Here is an 18,473-nt window from a genome sequence, read left to right as displayed (position 1 = left end):
GCTGTTGGATAAATGTGTGGAGTGAAAAAGCATGTATGACTCTTAGATGTGAAATGCGGCAGTGCCTTTCTGCTCTTTTCATATCTGTTTTATCGCATGATGGTGCTATACTCCCTACGCATGGTTCAGGTGGATCTGCTCCATCACTATGGCATGTAATATGTTGACTCTGTGCTGCAGCGACGGTGGGAGCTGCGAGTGTTCTGCACCGCTGTGGCCGCTTATGCTGAATCCTGTAATCAAGCTGGCGCCTGTATACGATGGAGAACTAAAGATTTGTGCGTAAGTAACAAGATACTTTTTTAAGATAAAGAAAAGACAAGTTTAACAGGGTTGCATCAAGTAACAAGCAAAACTATCAATTTTTCGTAGCTAGTCAGTAATGTAATATCGCGATAATATCAAATCTGTAATAGCTTGTATCAATATCTTCAATCAATTATAACCATTTGTCATCATCAGTAATAGTATATTTCTGCCTAGGCCTTTAAGACGGAATCTTAAATGCTGTTGATTCATTTTGAATCTGGGACAATATTTATCAAGTTCTGAGAACTACTATGTGTAGAACTGAAAGAATAAAGACCATTTATCATCAGTCTACTCCCATCTACACTGAGAATGTTCCCTGTGGAACCACAGGAACCACCTGCTCCAAGACCATCAAGATCTTCCTGGGGGGTAAACAGTCAATATAAAATGTTTCAAAAAACAACTTCAGTTTCCTGAGATGTTATGAAATGATGTATAAAATTAACAAACAATACATTTTTGTTCATTTTTTAGAGTGCAGAACTGATTCTAGCAGAGGAAAGCTACCAGCTGCTTTCAAGTGGAAATGAAGAAACAGTTCCATTCAGTTACAGCACTATGGGCATCTACCTGGTAATTGAAGCCAACAATGGACTCATTTTCATGTGGGACAAGAAGACCACCTTGTTCATCAAGCTCAGCCCAAAATACAAGGTAACACTGCCAATTGTGAAAGGAGGTGACTACAATTGATCTGTTCAGACAACAAAAGACAATCTTTGTTTTGATATTGAAGTTGACCAACATAATGTAAGGAACTCTACTTTTTCAGGGTTCTGTGTGTGGGCTGTGTGGCAACTATGATGACAATGCAAATAATGACTTCACCACAAGGTGCCATGCTGTGGTGGTCAATCCACTGGTGTTTGGAAACAGCTGGAAGGATTCACCAAGCTGCCCCGATGCTCACAGCATCACCAGCCCCTGCACAGCCAACCCATACAGACAGGCGTGGGCCCAGAAACAGTGCAGCATTATCCAGAGTGACGTCTTCTCTCCCTGCCACTCCATTGTAGGTTGTTGTTGAAGTGGAGACCATGTTAAACTAATAATAGGGTCCAACTTGAAAAAAAGAAAGAAAAAGACTCTTAAAGTTAAAGGAGTAATGCCACATTGTAGAAATACTCTATCACAAGAAAATGCACTGCATTCAAAATCATTTATCATGCCCCCTTTCAGTGTTATTATATATTACTGTATATAATTTGATAATTATTTGCAATGCATTAACATTTATGCTGTCTAATGTGATGAGGAACTATTTTATATACTGTTGCATGGTTTAATCTCTGACAATATTCTCTATAATGTCCACATGTCCTGTACTAAAATGTTGATATAGTTAATTATAGTAGAGTAATTAGTAACTGTTGGATAAATGTAGTGGAGTAAAAAAAAAAAGCATGTTTTTGACTCTTAGATGTAAGTGCAGCAGTGCCTTTTCTGCTCTTTCATACCTGTTTATAACGTATTAGTGTATACTCCTACACTGGTCTTAGGTGGATCCTGCTCCATACTATGACGCATGTGTATTTGACTCCTGTGCTTGTGACACGGGTGGAGACTGCGAGTGTTTCTGCACCGCTGTGGCCGCTTATGCTGAATCCTGTAATCAAGCTGGCGCCTGTATACGATGGAGAACCCCAAAGATTTGTCGTAAGTAACAAAGATTTTTAAGATAAAGAAAGACAAGTTTAACAGGGTTGCATCAAGTAGCAAGCAAAACTATCCAATTTTGTAGCTAGTCAGTAATGTAATATCGCGATAATATCAAATCTGTAATAGCTTGTATCAATAACTTCAATCAATTATAACCACTTGTCATCATCAGTAATAGCTATATTTCTGCCCTAGGCCTTTTAAAGACGGAATCTTAAATGCTGTTGATTCATTTTGAGATCTGGGACCAATATTTATCAAAGTTCTGAGAACTACTATTGTGTAAGAACTGAAGAATAAGACACATTTATCATGCAATTTACTCCCATCTACAAGGGGTTTCAGACTAATCATTCAGAGATAATTGTTCTCAAGTGTTTACCGCTAACTGAAGAAAAACTTCACAGGATCAATAACGTTAAAGGATTTTATGATTACTATATCATTTTCTTAGCAAAATGTTACATGCTGTATATTACTGAGAAAACAATATGATATTCAGCTAAAGTCTCTATAAATTCATCTTAAAAAAAACTATTTGGGTAAATTCTTAATTATTTTCAGCAGCATTTAACACAGCCAGGGACAGAATGGGATTGAAAATGGACACTTATCAATAATCATCACCATTAGCATCTAACAATGAGTTCAATATTTTTGAAAGTTTGCTACATCACATCAACCTTTTTTAATGTTCCACCCCATCCAGGCTGTGATTGGGTGGTTCACTGATGTTTTGCTCACTGTGCAGTCATCTATAAAAGCCCTGAAGGGGGCTGCCATGCACTGCTCTTGGTAATAGGGTATTGGCGCTCAACTGCTTTGTCAAGCATGTCCATGCCCTCTAAGGGCCGGTCTGAAAAAACACTTTTTCAAAAGGGATTATCAAGCTGATCATTTTCATTTAAAACTAGGGCAGTGGATACCTAAAGGTTAAAGGCTTTCCATCAGACACCACAGGCCACTTTATTTTAACCAATTTCCAAGAAAGATACAATTTAAATAGATAATGATGGAGTATTGCAATGCTCTGGTTTCAGGCCAATGTACCATGTCTGCCTAGTATAAAGGTAAAAAAGGCTATGAACAATCACATGTTCAAAAATCATGAATGGATCTGAATAATCCAGTCTGGAATGTGTCTATACTAAGTATTTTCTTTTCCTAGCTATCTTCTGTGATTACTACAATACCCCTGGTGAATGTGAATGGCACTACATGCCATGCGGATCTCCATGTATGAAAACCTGCAGGAACCCCTCCGGCAGCTGTTCGCCACAGATGCCTCCTCTAGAAGGTACAACATGATAAGTTTTCATAACTTGACCTAACCTACAATCACATTAAATTCAATTGATGCACGTCAATTGTCTTTTTTTTTTACATTGGCTGTATTAAAGTTGTGTTTATTAAATTGACGAATAATATCAATATCAATGCCAGGTGATCACAAAAACTATTTTAACTGGTGGCAATAACGCCGACAAGTCAAATAACTGATTTCTTGCATTGTATAAACAGCCGTTTGCTTTTTAATTAGGTTGCTATCCAAAATGTCCTCCTGCTCAGCCATACTTTGATGAGGATACAATGACATGTGTGTTAAAAGAACAATGTGGCTGCTACGATAAAGAGGGGAAACACTACAATAATAATGACAAAGTGCCAACAATTGAAAACTGTCAAACATGGTAGGTCTACATTACATCCCAGTCCCAGTCAAGGTTATTTGTGGTAAGTTAAAATAAAACAAATCAAAACTGACATATATTTCATGTTTTCTTTCTTGAAGTACATGCAGTTCAATGACTATCCGATGTCAGTATGATGCCCAAGGTATGCAAATATTTGGAGAGATTGTTGGTTGTAAAAATATATACCTATGTTAGGTTAATATGTTAACAATACATCTCTTCTTTTTACAGCCTGTACTTGCACATATAATGGAAACAAATATCCTCCTGGCAATGTAATTTATAACACAACAGATGGACATGGTAACTGCATCACAGCAGTGTGTGGAAATAATGGAACCATTGACCGCAGTTCACATAGATGCCCAGTATCCACACCGACAACACATGTGTCCATTGCAACCACTACTATAGCTAGCCAGTCTACAACCACCTTTGTTTTTTCATCAACCACACAAGGTATGTGCAAGGTATTCATTTTGGAAAGTGAATACATAGTAAGCTGTATTATGTAAGATTCACCACATAACCAACACATATATTATGTGTGTCCACAGAGCCACACACAGTCCCAGTCCCATGTAATCCTTGTAATTGGTCGCCATGGTATGATACCAGCTTCCCTACACTGGGAACTCCAGGTGGAGACACTGAAACATACAAAAAGATTAGAGAGGCAGGGCACAAGATATGTGCCAAGCCAAGCCAGATCCAATGCAGAGCTGAGAAATTCCCTAATGCCACCATTGAAAATGTGGGACAAGTGGTGGAATGTAATCTGGCTAATGGGCTGACTTGCAGAAATGAAGACCAGTCAGGACCACTGGCCTTGTGCTTTAACTACCAAGTCAGAGTTCTGTGTTGTGACTATAGTGCATGCCCAACAGAGCCTACTCCTTCTACAACACCTTCAATACCTACAACGACTAAAGATGTTACCGAAACACCTTGTCAGGAAACATTATGCTTCTCGTCACGGATAAATTTCAGCCTAGTCATACGGTAATAAAGGCTGGTGAACAATCACATGTTCAAAAATCATGAATGGATCTGAATGATCCAGTCTGGAATGCGTCCAGACTAAGTATTTTCTTTTCCTAGCTATCTTCTGTGAATTACACAATGCTGGGAATGTGAATGGCACTACATGCCATGCGGACTCCATGTATGAGAAACTCAGAGAACCCCTCCGGCAGCTGTTCGCCACAGATGCCTCTCTAGAAGGTACAACATGATACGTGCAGAACTCGACCAGAACCTACAATCACATTAAATTCAATCATGCACGTCATACTGCTTTTTCTGTACATTGGCTGTATTAAAGTTGTGTTTATTAAATTGACGAATAATATCAATATCAATGCCAGCATCACAAAAACCTATATAACTGGTGGCACCACGCCGACAAGTCAAATAACTGATTTCTTGCATTGTATAAACAGCTTCGCTCATTTACTACGCTCCATCCAAAATGTCCTCCTGCTCAGCCATACTTTGATGAGGATACAATGACATGTGTTAAAAAGAACAATGTGGCTGCTACGATAAAGAGGGGAAACACTACAATAATAATGACAAAGTGCCAACAATTGAAAACTGTCAAACATGGTAGGTCTACATTACATCCCAGTCCCAGTCAAGGTTATTTGTGGTAAGTTAAATAAAACAAATCAAAACTGACATATATTTCATGTTTTCTTTTCTTGAAGTACATGCAGTTCAATGACTATCCGATGTCAGTATGATGCCCAAGGTATGCAAATATTTGGAGAAATTGTTGGTTGTAAAAATATATACCTATGTTAGGTTAATATGTTAACAATACATCTCTTCTTTTTACAGCCTGTACTTGCACATATAATGGAAACAACATCCTCCTGGCAATGTAATTTATAACACAACAGATGGACATGGTAACTGCATCACAGCAGTGTGTGGAAATAATGGAACCATTGACCGCAGTTCACATAGATGCCCAGTATCCACACCGACAACACATGTGTCCATTGCAACACTACTATAGCTAGCCAGTCTACAACCACCTTTGTTTTTTCATCAACCACACAAGGTATGTGCAAGGTATTCATTTTGGAAAGTGAATACATAGTAAGCTGTATTATGTAAGATTCACCACATAACCAACACATATATTATGTGTGTCCACAGAGCCACACACAGTCCCAGTCCCATGTAATCCTTGTAATTGGTCGCCATGGTATGATACCAGCTTCCCTACACTGGGAACTCCAGGTGGAGACACTGAAACATACAAAAAGATTAGAGAGGCAGGGCACAAGATATGTGCCAAGCCAAGCCAGATCCAATGCAGAGCTGAGAAATTCCCTAATGCCACCATTGAAAATGTGGGACAAGTGGTGGAATGTAATCTGGCTAATGGGCTGACTTGCAGAAATGAAGACCAGTCAGGACCACTGGCCTTGTGCTTTAACTACCAAGTCAGAGTTCTGTGTTGTGACTATAGTGCATGCCCAACAGAGCCTACTCCTTCTACAACACCTTCAATACCTACAACGACTAAAGATGTTACCGAAACACCTTGTCAGGAAACATTATGCTTCTGGTCACAATGGATAAATTCAGACTATCCTGAATACGGTAATGGAGGTGGGGACAATGAAACCATCAAACACATCATCCAGAAAGGATTTCACATCTGTGAGAATCCAGTGGCGGTGGAATGTCGGGCAAAGCACTATCCGCTGACTCCCCTAAATCAATTGCAACAAAAAGTGACATGTAATAACCAAGGACTCCTGTGTGAGAACAGGTTACAGTATCCTCCCATATGTTTCGATTATGAAATAAAGTTAAAGTGTTGCAAGACAGTGATGTGCAGCACACCTCCACACATCAACCATACTGACTCAAACTCTTCTACAACTACACTTTACCAAAACTACAACACCTTCAACTACAACAACCACTACACCTTCTACTACACAACTGAAACAACATCTCAGCCACCTACAACTACTAGTACAACCACTACACCTCTGCTACCACAGCTACTACTACAACCACTACACCTTCTACTACAGTTCCAACTACAACACCTTCAACTCCCTCAACTACAGTTCCAACTACAACACCTTCAACTACGACAACCACTACACCTTCTACGACAACCGAAACAACAACTCAGCCACCTACAACTACTAGTACAACCACTACACCTTCTACCACAGTTCCAACTACAACACCTTCAACTCCCTCAAACTACAGTTCCAACTATAACACCTTCAACTACGACAACCACTGCACTTTCTACCACAACTGAAACAACATCTCAGCCACCTACAACTACTAGTACAACCACTACACCTTCTACCACAGTTCCAACTACAACACCTTCAACTCCCTCAACTACAGTTCCAACTACAACACCTTCAACTACGACAACCACTACACCTTCTACGACAACCGAAACAACAACTCAGCCACCTACAACTACTAGTACAACCACTACACCTTCTACCACAGTTCCAACTACAACACCTTCAACTCCCTCAACTACAGTTCCAACTACAACACCTTCAACTACGACAACCACTACACCATCTACCACAACGGAAACACCAACCACTAGTGAGCCACCAATATCTACACCTTGCCCAGGGGGACATGATGTGACATGTGAGTGGTCAGAATGGATCAATCATGGCAAGCCCACACCAGGCCCTAATGGTGGAGACAATGAATCCATCCAGAACATAATCTCTGCTGGTTATCATATATGCTCAGCTCCTGAAGAAGTCCAGTGTGAAGCTATCCTTTACCCAGGACTTTCCATGTCACTGGTGGGACAAAATGTGATTTGCAATAAAGATGTTGGTCTCATATGCTACAACAAACAACAAGGGCTTCAGCAAGAGTGTTTTGATTACGAGATTAAATTTAAATGCTGTGGGTGTCCAACACAAGCTAATTCTACTACACTTCCAACATCAACATCTTCAACTCTCTCAACTACAGTTCCAATTACAACACCTTCAACTACAGACAACTACTACACCTTCTACGACAACCGAAACAACAACTCAGCCACCTACAACTACTAGTACAACCACTACACCTTCTACCACAGTTCCAACTACAACACCTTCAACTCCCTCAACTACAGTTCCAACTACAACACCTTCAACTACGACAACCACTACACCTTCTACGACAACCGAAACAACAACTCAGCCACCTACAACTACTAGTACAACCACTACACCTTCTACCACAGTTCCAACTACAACACCTTCAACTCCCTCAACTACAGTTCCAACTACAACACCTTCAACTACGACAACCACTACACCATCTACCACAATGGAAACACCAACCACTAGTGAGCCACCAATATCTACACCTTGCCCAGGGGGACATGATGTGACATGTGAGTGGTCAGAATGGATCAATCATGGCAAGCCCACACCAGGTCCCTAATGGTGGAGACAATGAATCCATCCAGAACATAATCTCTGCTGGTTATCATATATGCTCAGCTCCTGAAGAAGTCCAGTGTGAAGCTATCCTTTACCCAGGACTTTCCATGTCACTGGTGGGGACAAAATGTGATTTGCAATAAAGATGTTGGTCTCATATGCTACAACAAACAACAAGGGCTTCAGCAAGAGTGTTTTGATTACGAGATTAAATTTAAATGCTGTGGGTGTCCAACACAAGCTAATTCTACTACACTTCCAACATCAACATCTTCAACTCTCTCAACTACAGTTCCAATTACAACACCTTCAACTACGACAACTACTACACCTTCTACATACAACCGAAACAACAACTCAGCCACCTACAACTACTAGTACAACCACTACACCTTCTACCACAGTTCCAACTACAACACTTTCAACTCCCTCAACTACAGTTCCAACTACAACACCTTCAACTACGACAACCACTACACCTTCTACGACAACCGAAACAACAACTCAGCCACCTACAACTACTAGTACAACCACTACACCTTCTACAAACAGTTCCAACTACAACACCTTCAACTCCCTCAACTACAGTTCCAACTACAACACCTTCAACTACGACAACCACTACACCTTCTACGACAACAGAAACAACAACTCAGCCACATACAACTACTAGTACAACCACTACACCTTCTACCACAGTTCCAACTACAACACCTTCAACTCCCTCAACTACAGTTCCAACTACAACACCTTCAACTACGACAACCACTACACCATCTACCACAATGGAAACACCAACCACTAGTGAGCCACCAATATCTACACCTTGCCCAGGGGGACATGATGTGACATGTGAGTGGTCAGAATGGATCAATCATGGCAAGCCCACACCAGGTCCCTAATGGTGGAGACAATGAATCCATCCAGAACATAATCTCTGCTGGTTATCATATATGCTCAGCTCCTGAAGAAGTCCAGTGTGAAGCTATCCTTTACCCAGGACTTTCCATGTCACTGGTGGGACAAAATGTGATTTGCAATAAAGATGTTGGTCTCATATGCTACAACAAACAACAAGGGCTTCAGCAAGAGTGTTTTGATTACGAGATTAAATTTAAATGCTGTGGGTGTCCAACACAAGCTAATTCTACTACACTTCCAACATCAACATCTTCAACTCTCTCAACTACAGTTCCTATTACAACACCTTCAACCACGACAACTACTACACCTTCTACGACAACCGAAACAACAACTCAGCCACCTACAACTACTAGTACAACCACTACACCTTCTACCACAGTTCCAACTACAACACCTTCAACTCCCTCAACTACAGTTCCAACTACAACACCTTCAACTACGACAACCACTACACCTTCTACGACAACCGAAACAACAACTCAGCCACCTACAACTACTAGTACAACCACTACACCTTCTACCACAGTTCCAACTACAACACCTTCAACTCCCTCAACTACAGTTCCAACTACAACACCTTCAACTACGACAACCACTACACCATCTACCACAATGGAAACACCAACCACTAGTGAGCCACCAATATCTACACCTTGCCCAGGGGACATGATGTGACATGTGAGTGGTCAGAATGGATCAATCATGGCAAGCCCACACCAGGTCCTAATGGTGGAGACAATGAATCCATCCAGAACATAATCTCTGCTGGTTATCATATATGCTCAGCTCCTGAAGAAGTCCAGTGTGAAGCTATCCTTTACCCAGGACTTTCCATGTCACTGGTGGGGCAAAATGTGATTTGCAATAAAGATGTTGGTCTCATATGCTACAACAAACAACAAGGGCTTCAGCAAGAGTGTTTTGATTACGAGATTAAATTTAAATGCTGTGGGTGTCCAACACAAGCTAATTCTACTACACTTCCAACATCAACATCTTCAACTCTCTCAACTACAGTTCCAATTACAACACCTTCAACTACGACAACTACTACACCTTCTACGACAACCGAAACAACAACTCAGCCACGTACAACTACTAGTACAACCACTACACCTTCTACCACAGTTCCAACTACAACACTTTCAACTCCCTCAACTACAGTTCCAACTACAACACCTTCAACTACGACAACCACTACACCTTCTACGACAACCGAAACAACAACTCAGCCACCTACAACTACTAGTACAACCACTACACCTTCTACAACAGTTCCAACTACAACACCTTCAACTCCCTCAACTACAGTTCCAACTACAACACCTTCAACTACGACAACCACTACACCTTCTACGACAACAGAAACAACAACTCAGCCACATACAACTACTAGTACAACCACTACACCTTCTACCACAGTTCCAACTACAACACCTTCAACTCCCTCAACTACAGTTCCAACTACAACACCTTCAACTATGACAACCACTACACCATCTACCACAATGGAAACACCAACCACTAGTGAGCCACCAATATCTACACCTTGCCCAGGGGGACATGATGTGACATGTGAGTGGTCAGAATGGATCAATCATGGCAAGCCCACACCAGGTCCCTAATGGTGGAGACAATGAATCCATCCAGAACATAATCTCTGCTGGTTATCATATATGCTCAGCTCCTGAAGAAGTCCAGTGTGAAGCTATCCTTTACCCAGGACTTTCCATGTCACTGGTGGGACAAAATGTGATTTGCAATAAAGATGTTGGTCTCATATGCTACAACAAACAACAAGGGCTTCAGCAAGAGTGTTTTGATTACGAGATTAAATTTAAATGCTGTGGGTGTCCAACACAAGCTAATTCTACTACACTTCCAACATCAACATCTTCAACTCTCTCAACTACAGTTCCAATTACAACACCTTCAACTACAGACAACTACTACGCCTTCTACGACAACCCGAAACAACAACTCAGCCACCTACAACTACTAGTACAACCACTACACCTTCTACCACAGTTCCAACTACAACACCTTTCAACTCCCTCAACTACAGTTCCAACTACAACACCTTCAACTACGACAGCCACTACACCTTCTACGACAGCCGAAACAACAACTCAGCCACCTACAACTACTAGTACAACCACTACACCTTCTACCACAGTTCCAACTACAACACCTTCAACTCCCTCAACTACAGTTCCAACTACAACACCTTCAACTACGACAACCACTACACCATCTACCACAACGGAAACACCAACCACTAGTGAGCCACCAATATCTACACCTTGCCCAGGGGGACATGATGTGACATGTGAGTGGTCAGAATGGATCAATCATGGCAAGCCCACACCAGGCCCTAATGGTGGAGACAATGAATCCATCCAGAACATAATCTCTGCTGGTTATCATATATGCTCAGCTCCTGAAGAAGTCCAGTGTGAAGCTATCCTTTACCCAGGACTTTCCATGTCACTGGTGGGACAAAATGTGATTTGCAATAAAGATGTTGGTCTCATATGCTACAACAAACAACAAGGGCTTCAGCAAGAGTGTTTTGATTACGAGATTAAATTTAAATGCTGTGGGTGTCCAACACAAGCTAATTCTACTACACTTCCAACATCAACATCTTCAACTCTCTCAACTACAGTTCCAATTACAACACCTTCAACTACGACAACTACTACACCTTCTACGACAACCGAAACAACAACTCAGCCACCTACAACTACTAGTACAACCACTACACCTTCTACCACAGTTCCAACTACAACACCTTTCAACTCCCTCAACTACAGTTCCAACTACAACACCTTCAACTACGACAACCACTACACCTTCTACGACAACCGAAACAACAACTCAGCCACCTACAACTACTAGTACAACCACTACACCTTCTACCACAGTTCCAACTACAACACCTTCAACTCCCTCAACTACAGTTCCAACTACAACACCTTCAACTACGACAACCACTACACCTTCTACGACAACAGAAACAACAACTCAGCCACATACAACTACTAGTACAACCACTACACCTTCTACCACAGTTCCAACTACAACACCTTCAACTCCCTCAACTACAGTTCCAACTACAACACCTTCAACTACGACAACCACTACACCATCTACCACAATGGAAACACCAACCACTAGTGAGCCACCAATATCTACACCTTGCCCAGGGGGACATGATGTGACATGTGAGTGGTCAGAATGGATCAATCATGGCAAGCCCACACCAGGTCCTAATGGTGGAGACAATGAATCCATCCAGAACATAATCTCTGCTGGTTATCATATATGCTCAGCTCCTGAAGAAGTCCAGTGTGAAGCTATCCTTTACCCAGGACTTTCCATGTCACTGGTGGGACAAAATGTGATTTGCAATAAAGATGTTGGTCTCATATGCTACAACAAACAACAAGGGCTTCAGCAAGAGTGTTTTGATTACGAGATTAAATTTAAATGCTGTGGGTGTCCAACACAAGCTAATTCTACTACACTTCCAACATCAACATCTTCAACTCTCTCAACTACAGTTCCAATTACAACACCTTCAACTACGACAACTACTACACCTTCTACGACAACCCGAAACAACAACTCAGCCACCTACAACTACTAGTACAACCACTACACCTTCTACCACAGTTCCAACTACAACACCTTCAACTCCCTCAACTACAGTTCCAACTACAACACCTTCAACTACGACAACCACTACACCTTCTACGACAACCGAAACAACAACTCAGCCACCTACAACTACTAGTACAACCACTACACCTTCTACCACAGTTCCAACTACAACACCTTCAACTCCCTCAACTACAGTTCCAACTACAACACCTTCAACTACGACAACCACTACACCTTCTACGACAACAGAAACAACAACTCAGCCACATACAACTACTAGTACAACCACTACACCTTCTACCACAGTTCCAACTACAACACCTTCAACTCCCTCAACTACAGTTCCAACTACAACACCTTCAACTACGACAACCACTACACCATCTACCACAATGGAAACACCAACCACTAGTGAGCCACCAATATCTACACCTTGCCCAGGGGGACATGATGTGACATGTGAGTGGTCAGAATGGATCAATCATGGCAAGCCCACACCAGGTCCTAATGGTGGAGACAATGAATCCATCCAGAACATAATCTCTGCTGGTTATCATATATGCTCAGCTCCTGAAGAAGTCCAGTGTGAAGCTATCCTTTACCCAGGACTTTCCATGTCACTGGTGGGACAAAATGTGATTTGCAATAAAGATGTTGGTCTCATATGCTACAACAAACAACAAGGGCTTCAGCAAGAGTGTTTTGATTACGAGATTAAATTTAAATGCTGTGGGTGTCCAACACAAGCTAATTCTACTACACTTCCAACATCAACATCTTCAACTCTCTCAACTACAGTTCCAATTACAACACCTTCAACTACGACAACTACAACACCTTCTACGACAACCGAAACAACAACTCAGCCACCTACAACTACTAGTACAACCACTACACCTTCTACCACAGTTCCAACTACAACACCTTCAACTCCCTCAACTACAGTTCCAACTACAACACCTTCAACTACGACAACCACTACACCTTCTACGACAACCCAAACAACAACTCAGCCACCTACAACTACTAGTACAACCACTACACCTTCTATCACAGTTCCAACTACAACACCTTCAACTACGACAACCACTACACCATCTACCACAACGGAAACACCAACCACTAGTGAGCCACCAATATCTACACCTTGCCCAGGGGGACATGATGTGACATGTGAGTGGTCAGAATGGATCAATCATGGCAAGCCCACACCAGGCCCTAATGGTGGAGACAATGAATCCATCCAGAACATAATCTCTGCTGGTTATCATATATGCTCAGCTCCTGAAGAAGTCCAGTGTGAATCTATCCTTTACCCAGGACTTTCCATGTCACTGGTGGGACAAAATGTGATTTGCAATAAAGATGTTGGTCTCATATGCTACAACAAACAACAAGGGCTTCAGCAAGAGTGTTTTGATTACGAGATTAAATTTAAATGCTGTGGGTGTCCAACACAAGCTAATTCTACTACACTTCCAATATCAACATCTTCAACTCTCTCAACTACAGTTCCAATTACAACACCTTCAACTACGACAACTACCACACCTTCTACGACAACCGAAACAACAACTCAGCCACCTACAACTACTAGTACAACCACTACACCTTCTACCACAGTTCCAACTACAACACCTTCAACTCCCTCAAATACAGTTCCAACTATAACACCTTCAACTACGACAACCACTACACCATCTACCACAATGGAAACACCAACCACTAGTGAGCCACCAATATCTACACCTTGCCCAGGGGGACATGATGTGACATGTGAGTGGTCAGAATGGATCAATCATGGCAAGCCCACACCAGGTCCCTAATGGTGGAGACAATGAATCCATCCAGAACATAATCTCTGCTGGTTATCATATATGCTCAGCTCCTGAAGAAGTCCAGTGTGAAGCTATCCTTTACCCAGGACTTTCCATGTCACTGGTGGGACAAAATGTGATTTGCAATAAAGATGTTGGTCTCATATGCTACAACAAACAACAAGGGCTTCAGCAAGAGTGTTTTGATTATGAGATTAAATTTAAATGCTGTGGGTGTCCAACACAAGCTAATTCTACTACACTTCCAATATCAACATCTTCAACTCTCTCAACTACAGTTCCAATTACAACACCTTCAACCACGACAACTACTACACCTTCTACGACAACCGAAACAACAACTCAGCCACCTACAACTACTACTACAACCACTACACCTTCTACCACAGTTCCAACTACAACACCTTCAACTCCCTCAAATACAGTTCCAACTATAACACCTTCAACTACGACAACCACTACACCTTCTACGACAACCGAAACAACAACTCAGCCACCTACAACTACTAGTACAACCACTACACCTTCTACTACACTTCCAACTACAACACCTTCAACTCCCTCAACTACAGTTCCAACTACAACACCTTCAACTACGACAACTACTACACCTTCTACGACAACCGAAACAACAACTCAGCCACCTACAACTACTACTACAACCACTACACCTTCTACCACAGTTCCAACTACAACACCTTCAACTCCCTCAAATACAGTTCCAACTATAACACCTTCAACTACGACAACCACTACACCATCTACCACAACGGAAACACCAACCACTAGTGAGCCACCAATATCTACACCTTGCCCAGGGGGACATGATGTGACATGTGAGTGGTCAGAATGGATCAATCATGGCAAGCCCACACCAGGCCCTAATGGTGGAGACAATGAATCCATCCAGAACATAATCTCTGCTGGTTATCATATATGCTCAGCTCCTGAAGAAGTCCAGTGTGAAGCTATCCTTTACCCAGGACTTTCCATGTCACTGGTGGGACAAAATGTGATTTGCAATAAAGATGTTGGTCTCATATGCTACAACAAACAACAAGGGCTTCAGCAAGAGTGTTTTGATTACGAGATTAAATTTAAATGCTGTGGGTGTCCAACACAAGCTAATTCTACTACACTTCCAACATCAACATCTTCAACTCTCTCAACTACAGTTCCAATTACAACACCTTCAACTACGACAACTACTACACCTTCTACGACAACCGAAACAACAACTCAGCCACCTACAACTACTAGTACAACCACTACACCTTCTACCACAGTTCCAACTACAACACCTTCAACTCCCTCAACTACAGTTCCAACTACAACACCTTCAACTACAACAACCACTACACCTTCTACGACAACCGAAACAATAACTCAGCCACCTACAACTGCTAGTACAACCACAACACCTTCTACCACAACTGAGTTACCTATAGTCACAGGAAAACCCTCTCAACCAAGTACTGCGCCATCTACTGCGGCTCAAATATGCCATTGCCTTCATAATGGTATCATTTTTCCCCCGGTAAGTTTTGCTTTATAAAGACACACACTTTTTTTAACATGTATCTATCTATTTCTGACACCATTGTGAACATAAAAGCTACGTTGGCATTGTGCAAAATCGTTGTCACTATTTTAACTTAACAAATCAAATAAGTCAAAAATAATGTAATCCCTACATAGCACATTAAAATGTTATTTTACATTGATTGATCTATGGGATGGACAGTATATAGTGCATACATGTTATTTATGATACCCTCTGTAATATATATCACATGTGATATGTGACAGACCCCTTTTCAACAATCTCCCTTTGCTTCATTTTCAGACTCCATAGTCTACAATATGACGGACCATGATGGCTACTGTTATATAGGGATTACTGCGATGAAAACTGTCATATAGTACTCAAAGACCACCATCCATGTCATAAACCGGGGAAAGAGTGTGCGTTAAACCCTCCAAGAAAGGTACTTCTTTTTTTCTATTGCATAATTGTTTAACTTTATTTGTATACGCAATTGTTAAGCAGTAGCCTACTGCTTAATCCTTAAAATGTTATCATTACATTTGCTAAGGATTTTTGTATGACTAATTCATATGGTATTTTATGACAATACCAGCCCTCTCTGTTTTTATTAATTTCTATATATGATTGTCCCCATAGGATGGTGAAATTTGGAAGGAGAGTAACTGTCTTTTAGGAACATGTGATAATGGCAAGGTGACCTATAACCATACACAGTACCAGTGTCCAACTCCAAAGCCTGTAGTATGTGCAAAATAACTTCCCTGCTATTGAAGTGCTGGATGATGATGGATGCTGCTTCCACTATGAATGCCAATGTAAGTCTGACCCTCTAAAATTAAGCTTGGTTGCAAAACCCTAAGGTTAAACAATGTGAAAGCATTTGACCTGTTTTTGATATTTTACTTATGTTTGATTTAACACTGGATTGTATGTCTTGACCTTCTATCACGGTTCAACTACAACACCTTCCAGCTCCCTCAACTTCTGGTTCCAGCTACAACACCTTCAACTCACGACCAGCCACTGCACCTTCTCACGACCTTCAGGAAACAACAGCTCAGCCACCTACAGCTACTAGTACCAGCCACTGCACCTTCTATCCGCAGTTCCAATACAACACCTTCAACTCCCTCAACTACAGTTCCAACTACAACACCTTCAACTACGACAACCACTACACCATCTACCACAACGGAAACACCAACCACTAGTGAGCCACCAATATCTACACCTTGCCCAGGGGGACATGATGTGACATGTGAGTGGTCAGAATGGATCAATCATGGCAAGCCCACACCAGGCCCTAATGGTGGAGACAATGAATCCATCCAGAACATAATCTCTGCTGGTTATCATATATGCTCAGCTCCTGAAGAAGTCAAGTGTGAAGCTATCCTTTACCCAGGACTTTCCATGTCACTGGTGGGACAAAATGTGATTTGCAATAAAGATGTTGGTCTCATATGCTACAACAAACAACAAGGGCTTCAGCAAGAGTGTTTTGATTACGAGATTAAATTTAAATGCTGTGGGTGTCCAACACAAGCTAATTCTACTACACTTCCAACATCAACATCTTCAACTCTCTCAACTACAGTTCCAATTACAACACCTTCAACTACGACAACTACTACACCTTCTACGACAACCGAAACAACAACTCAGCCACCTACAACTACTAGTACAACCACTACACCTTCTACCACAGTTCCAACTACAACACCTTCAACTCCCTCAACTACAGTTCCAACTACAACACCTTCAACTACAACAACCACTACACCTTCTACGACAACCGAAACAATAACTCAGCCACCTACAACTGCTAGTACAACCACAACACCTTCTACCACAACTGAGTTACCTATAGTCACAGGAAAACCCTCTCAACCAAGTACTGCGCCATCTACTGCGGCTCAAATATGCCATTGCCTTCATAATGGTATCATTTTCCCCCCTGGTAAGTTCTGCTTTATAAAGACACACACTTTTTTAACATGTATCTATCTATTTCTGACACCATTGTGAACATAAAAGCTACGTTGGCATTGTGCAAAATCGTTGTCACCATTTTAATTTAACAAATCTAGTCAAAATAATGTAATCCCTACATAGCACATTAAAATGTTATTTTACATTGATTGATCTATGGGATGGACAGTATATAGTGCATACATGTTATTTATGATACCCTCTGTAATATATATCACATGTGATATGTGACAGACCCCTTTTCAACAATCTCCCTTTGCTTCATTTTCAGACTCCATAGTCTACAATATGACGGACCATGATGGCTACTGTTATATAGGGTACTGCGATGAAAACTGTCATATAGTACTCAAAGACCACCATCCATGTCATAAACCGGGGAAAG

General features: G+C 41.4%; 2 protein-coding genes and 2 pseudogenes across 2 annotated transcripts in view; all 4 read left to right on the top strand.

The window, feature by feature from the left end:
- The window catches only part of LOC144521594 (mucin-5B-like), a 24,999-nt gene extending 21,333 nt beyond the window's left edge, over window positions 1-3,666 (top strand). Inside the window, exons 25-27 of the mRNA XM_078256153.1 lie at window positions 1,812-1,968; window positions 3,140-3,268; window positions 3,512-3,666. Of these exons, the coding sequence (XP_078112279.1) occupies window positions 1,812-1,968; window positions 3,140-3,268; window positions 3,512-3,666 (441 nt within the window). The remainder of the gene's footprint in view (window positions 1-1,811; window positions 1,969-3,139; window positions 3,269-3,511) is intronic.
- A 1,162-nt stretch (window positions 3,667-4,828) lies between these two features.
- LOC144521585 (uncharacterized) lies at window positions 4,829-8,924 on the top strand (annotated as a pseudogene).
- A 71-nt stretch (window positions 8,925-8,995) lies between these two features.
- On the top strand, window positions 8,996-12,989 carry LOC144521574 (uncharacterized; annotated as a pseudogene).
- Window positions 12,990-13,101: 112 nt separating this feature from the next.
- On the top strand, window positions 13,102-14,438 carry LOC144521563 (mucin-5AC-like). Its single transcript, XM_078256123.1, has 2 exons — window positions 13,102-14,156; window positions 14,333-14,438. Exons 1-2 carry the CDS (start codon window positions 13,102-13,104, stop codon window positions 14,436-14,438), a joined length of 1,161 nt encoding a protein of 386 aa, XP_078112249.1.
- The last annotated feature ends 4,035 nt before the right edge of the window (window positions 14,439-18,473 follow it).

The sequence above is a fragment of the Sander vitreus genome, chromosome 1 (genome assembly GCF_031162955.1).
Source record: "Sander vitreus isolate 19-12246 chromosome 1, sanVit1, whole genome shotgun sequence".
NCBI classification, from domain to species: Eukaryota; Metazoa; Chordata; class Actinopteri; order Perciformes; family Percidae; genus Sander; species Sander vitreus.
This window is presented reverse-complemented; position numbering and strand designations above follow the sequence as displayed.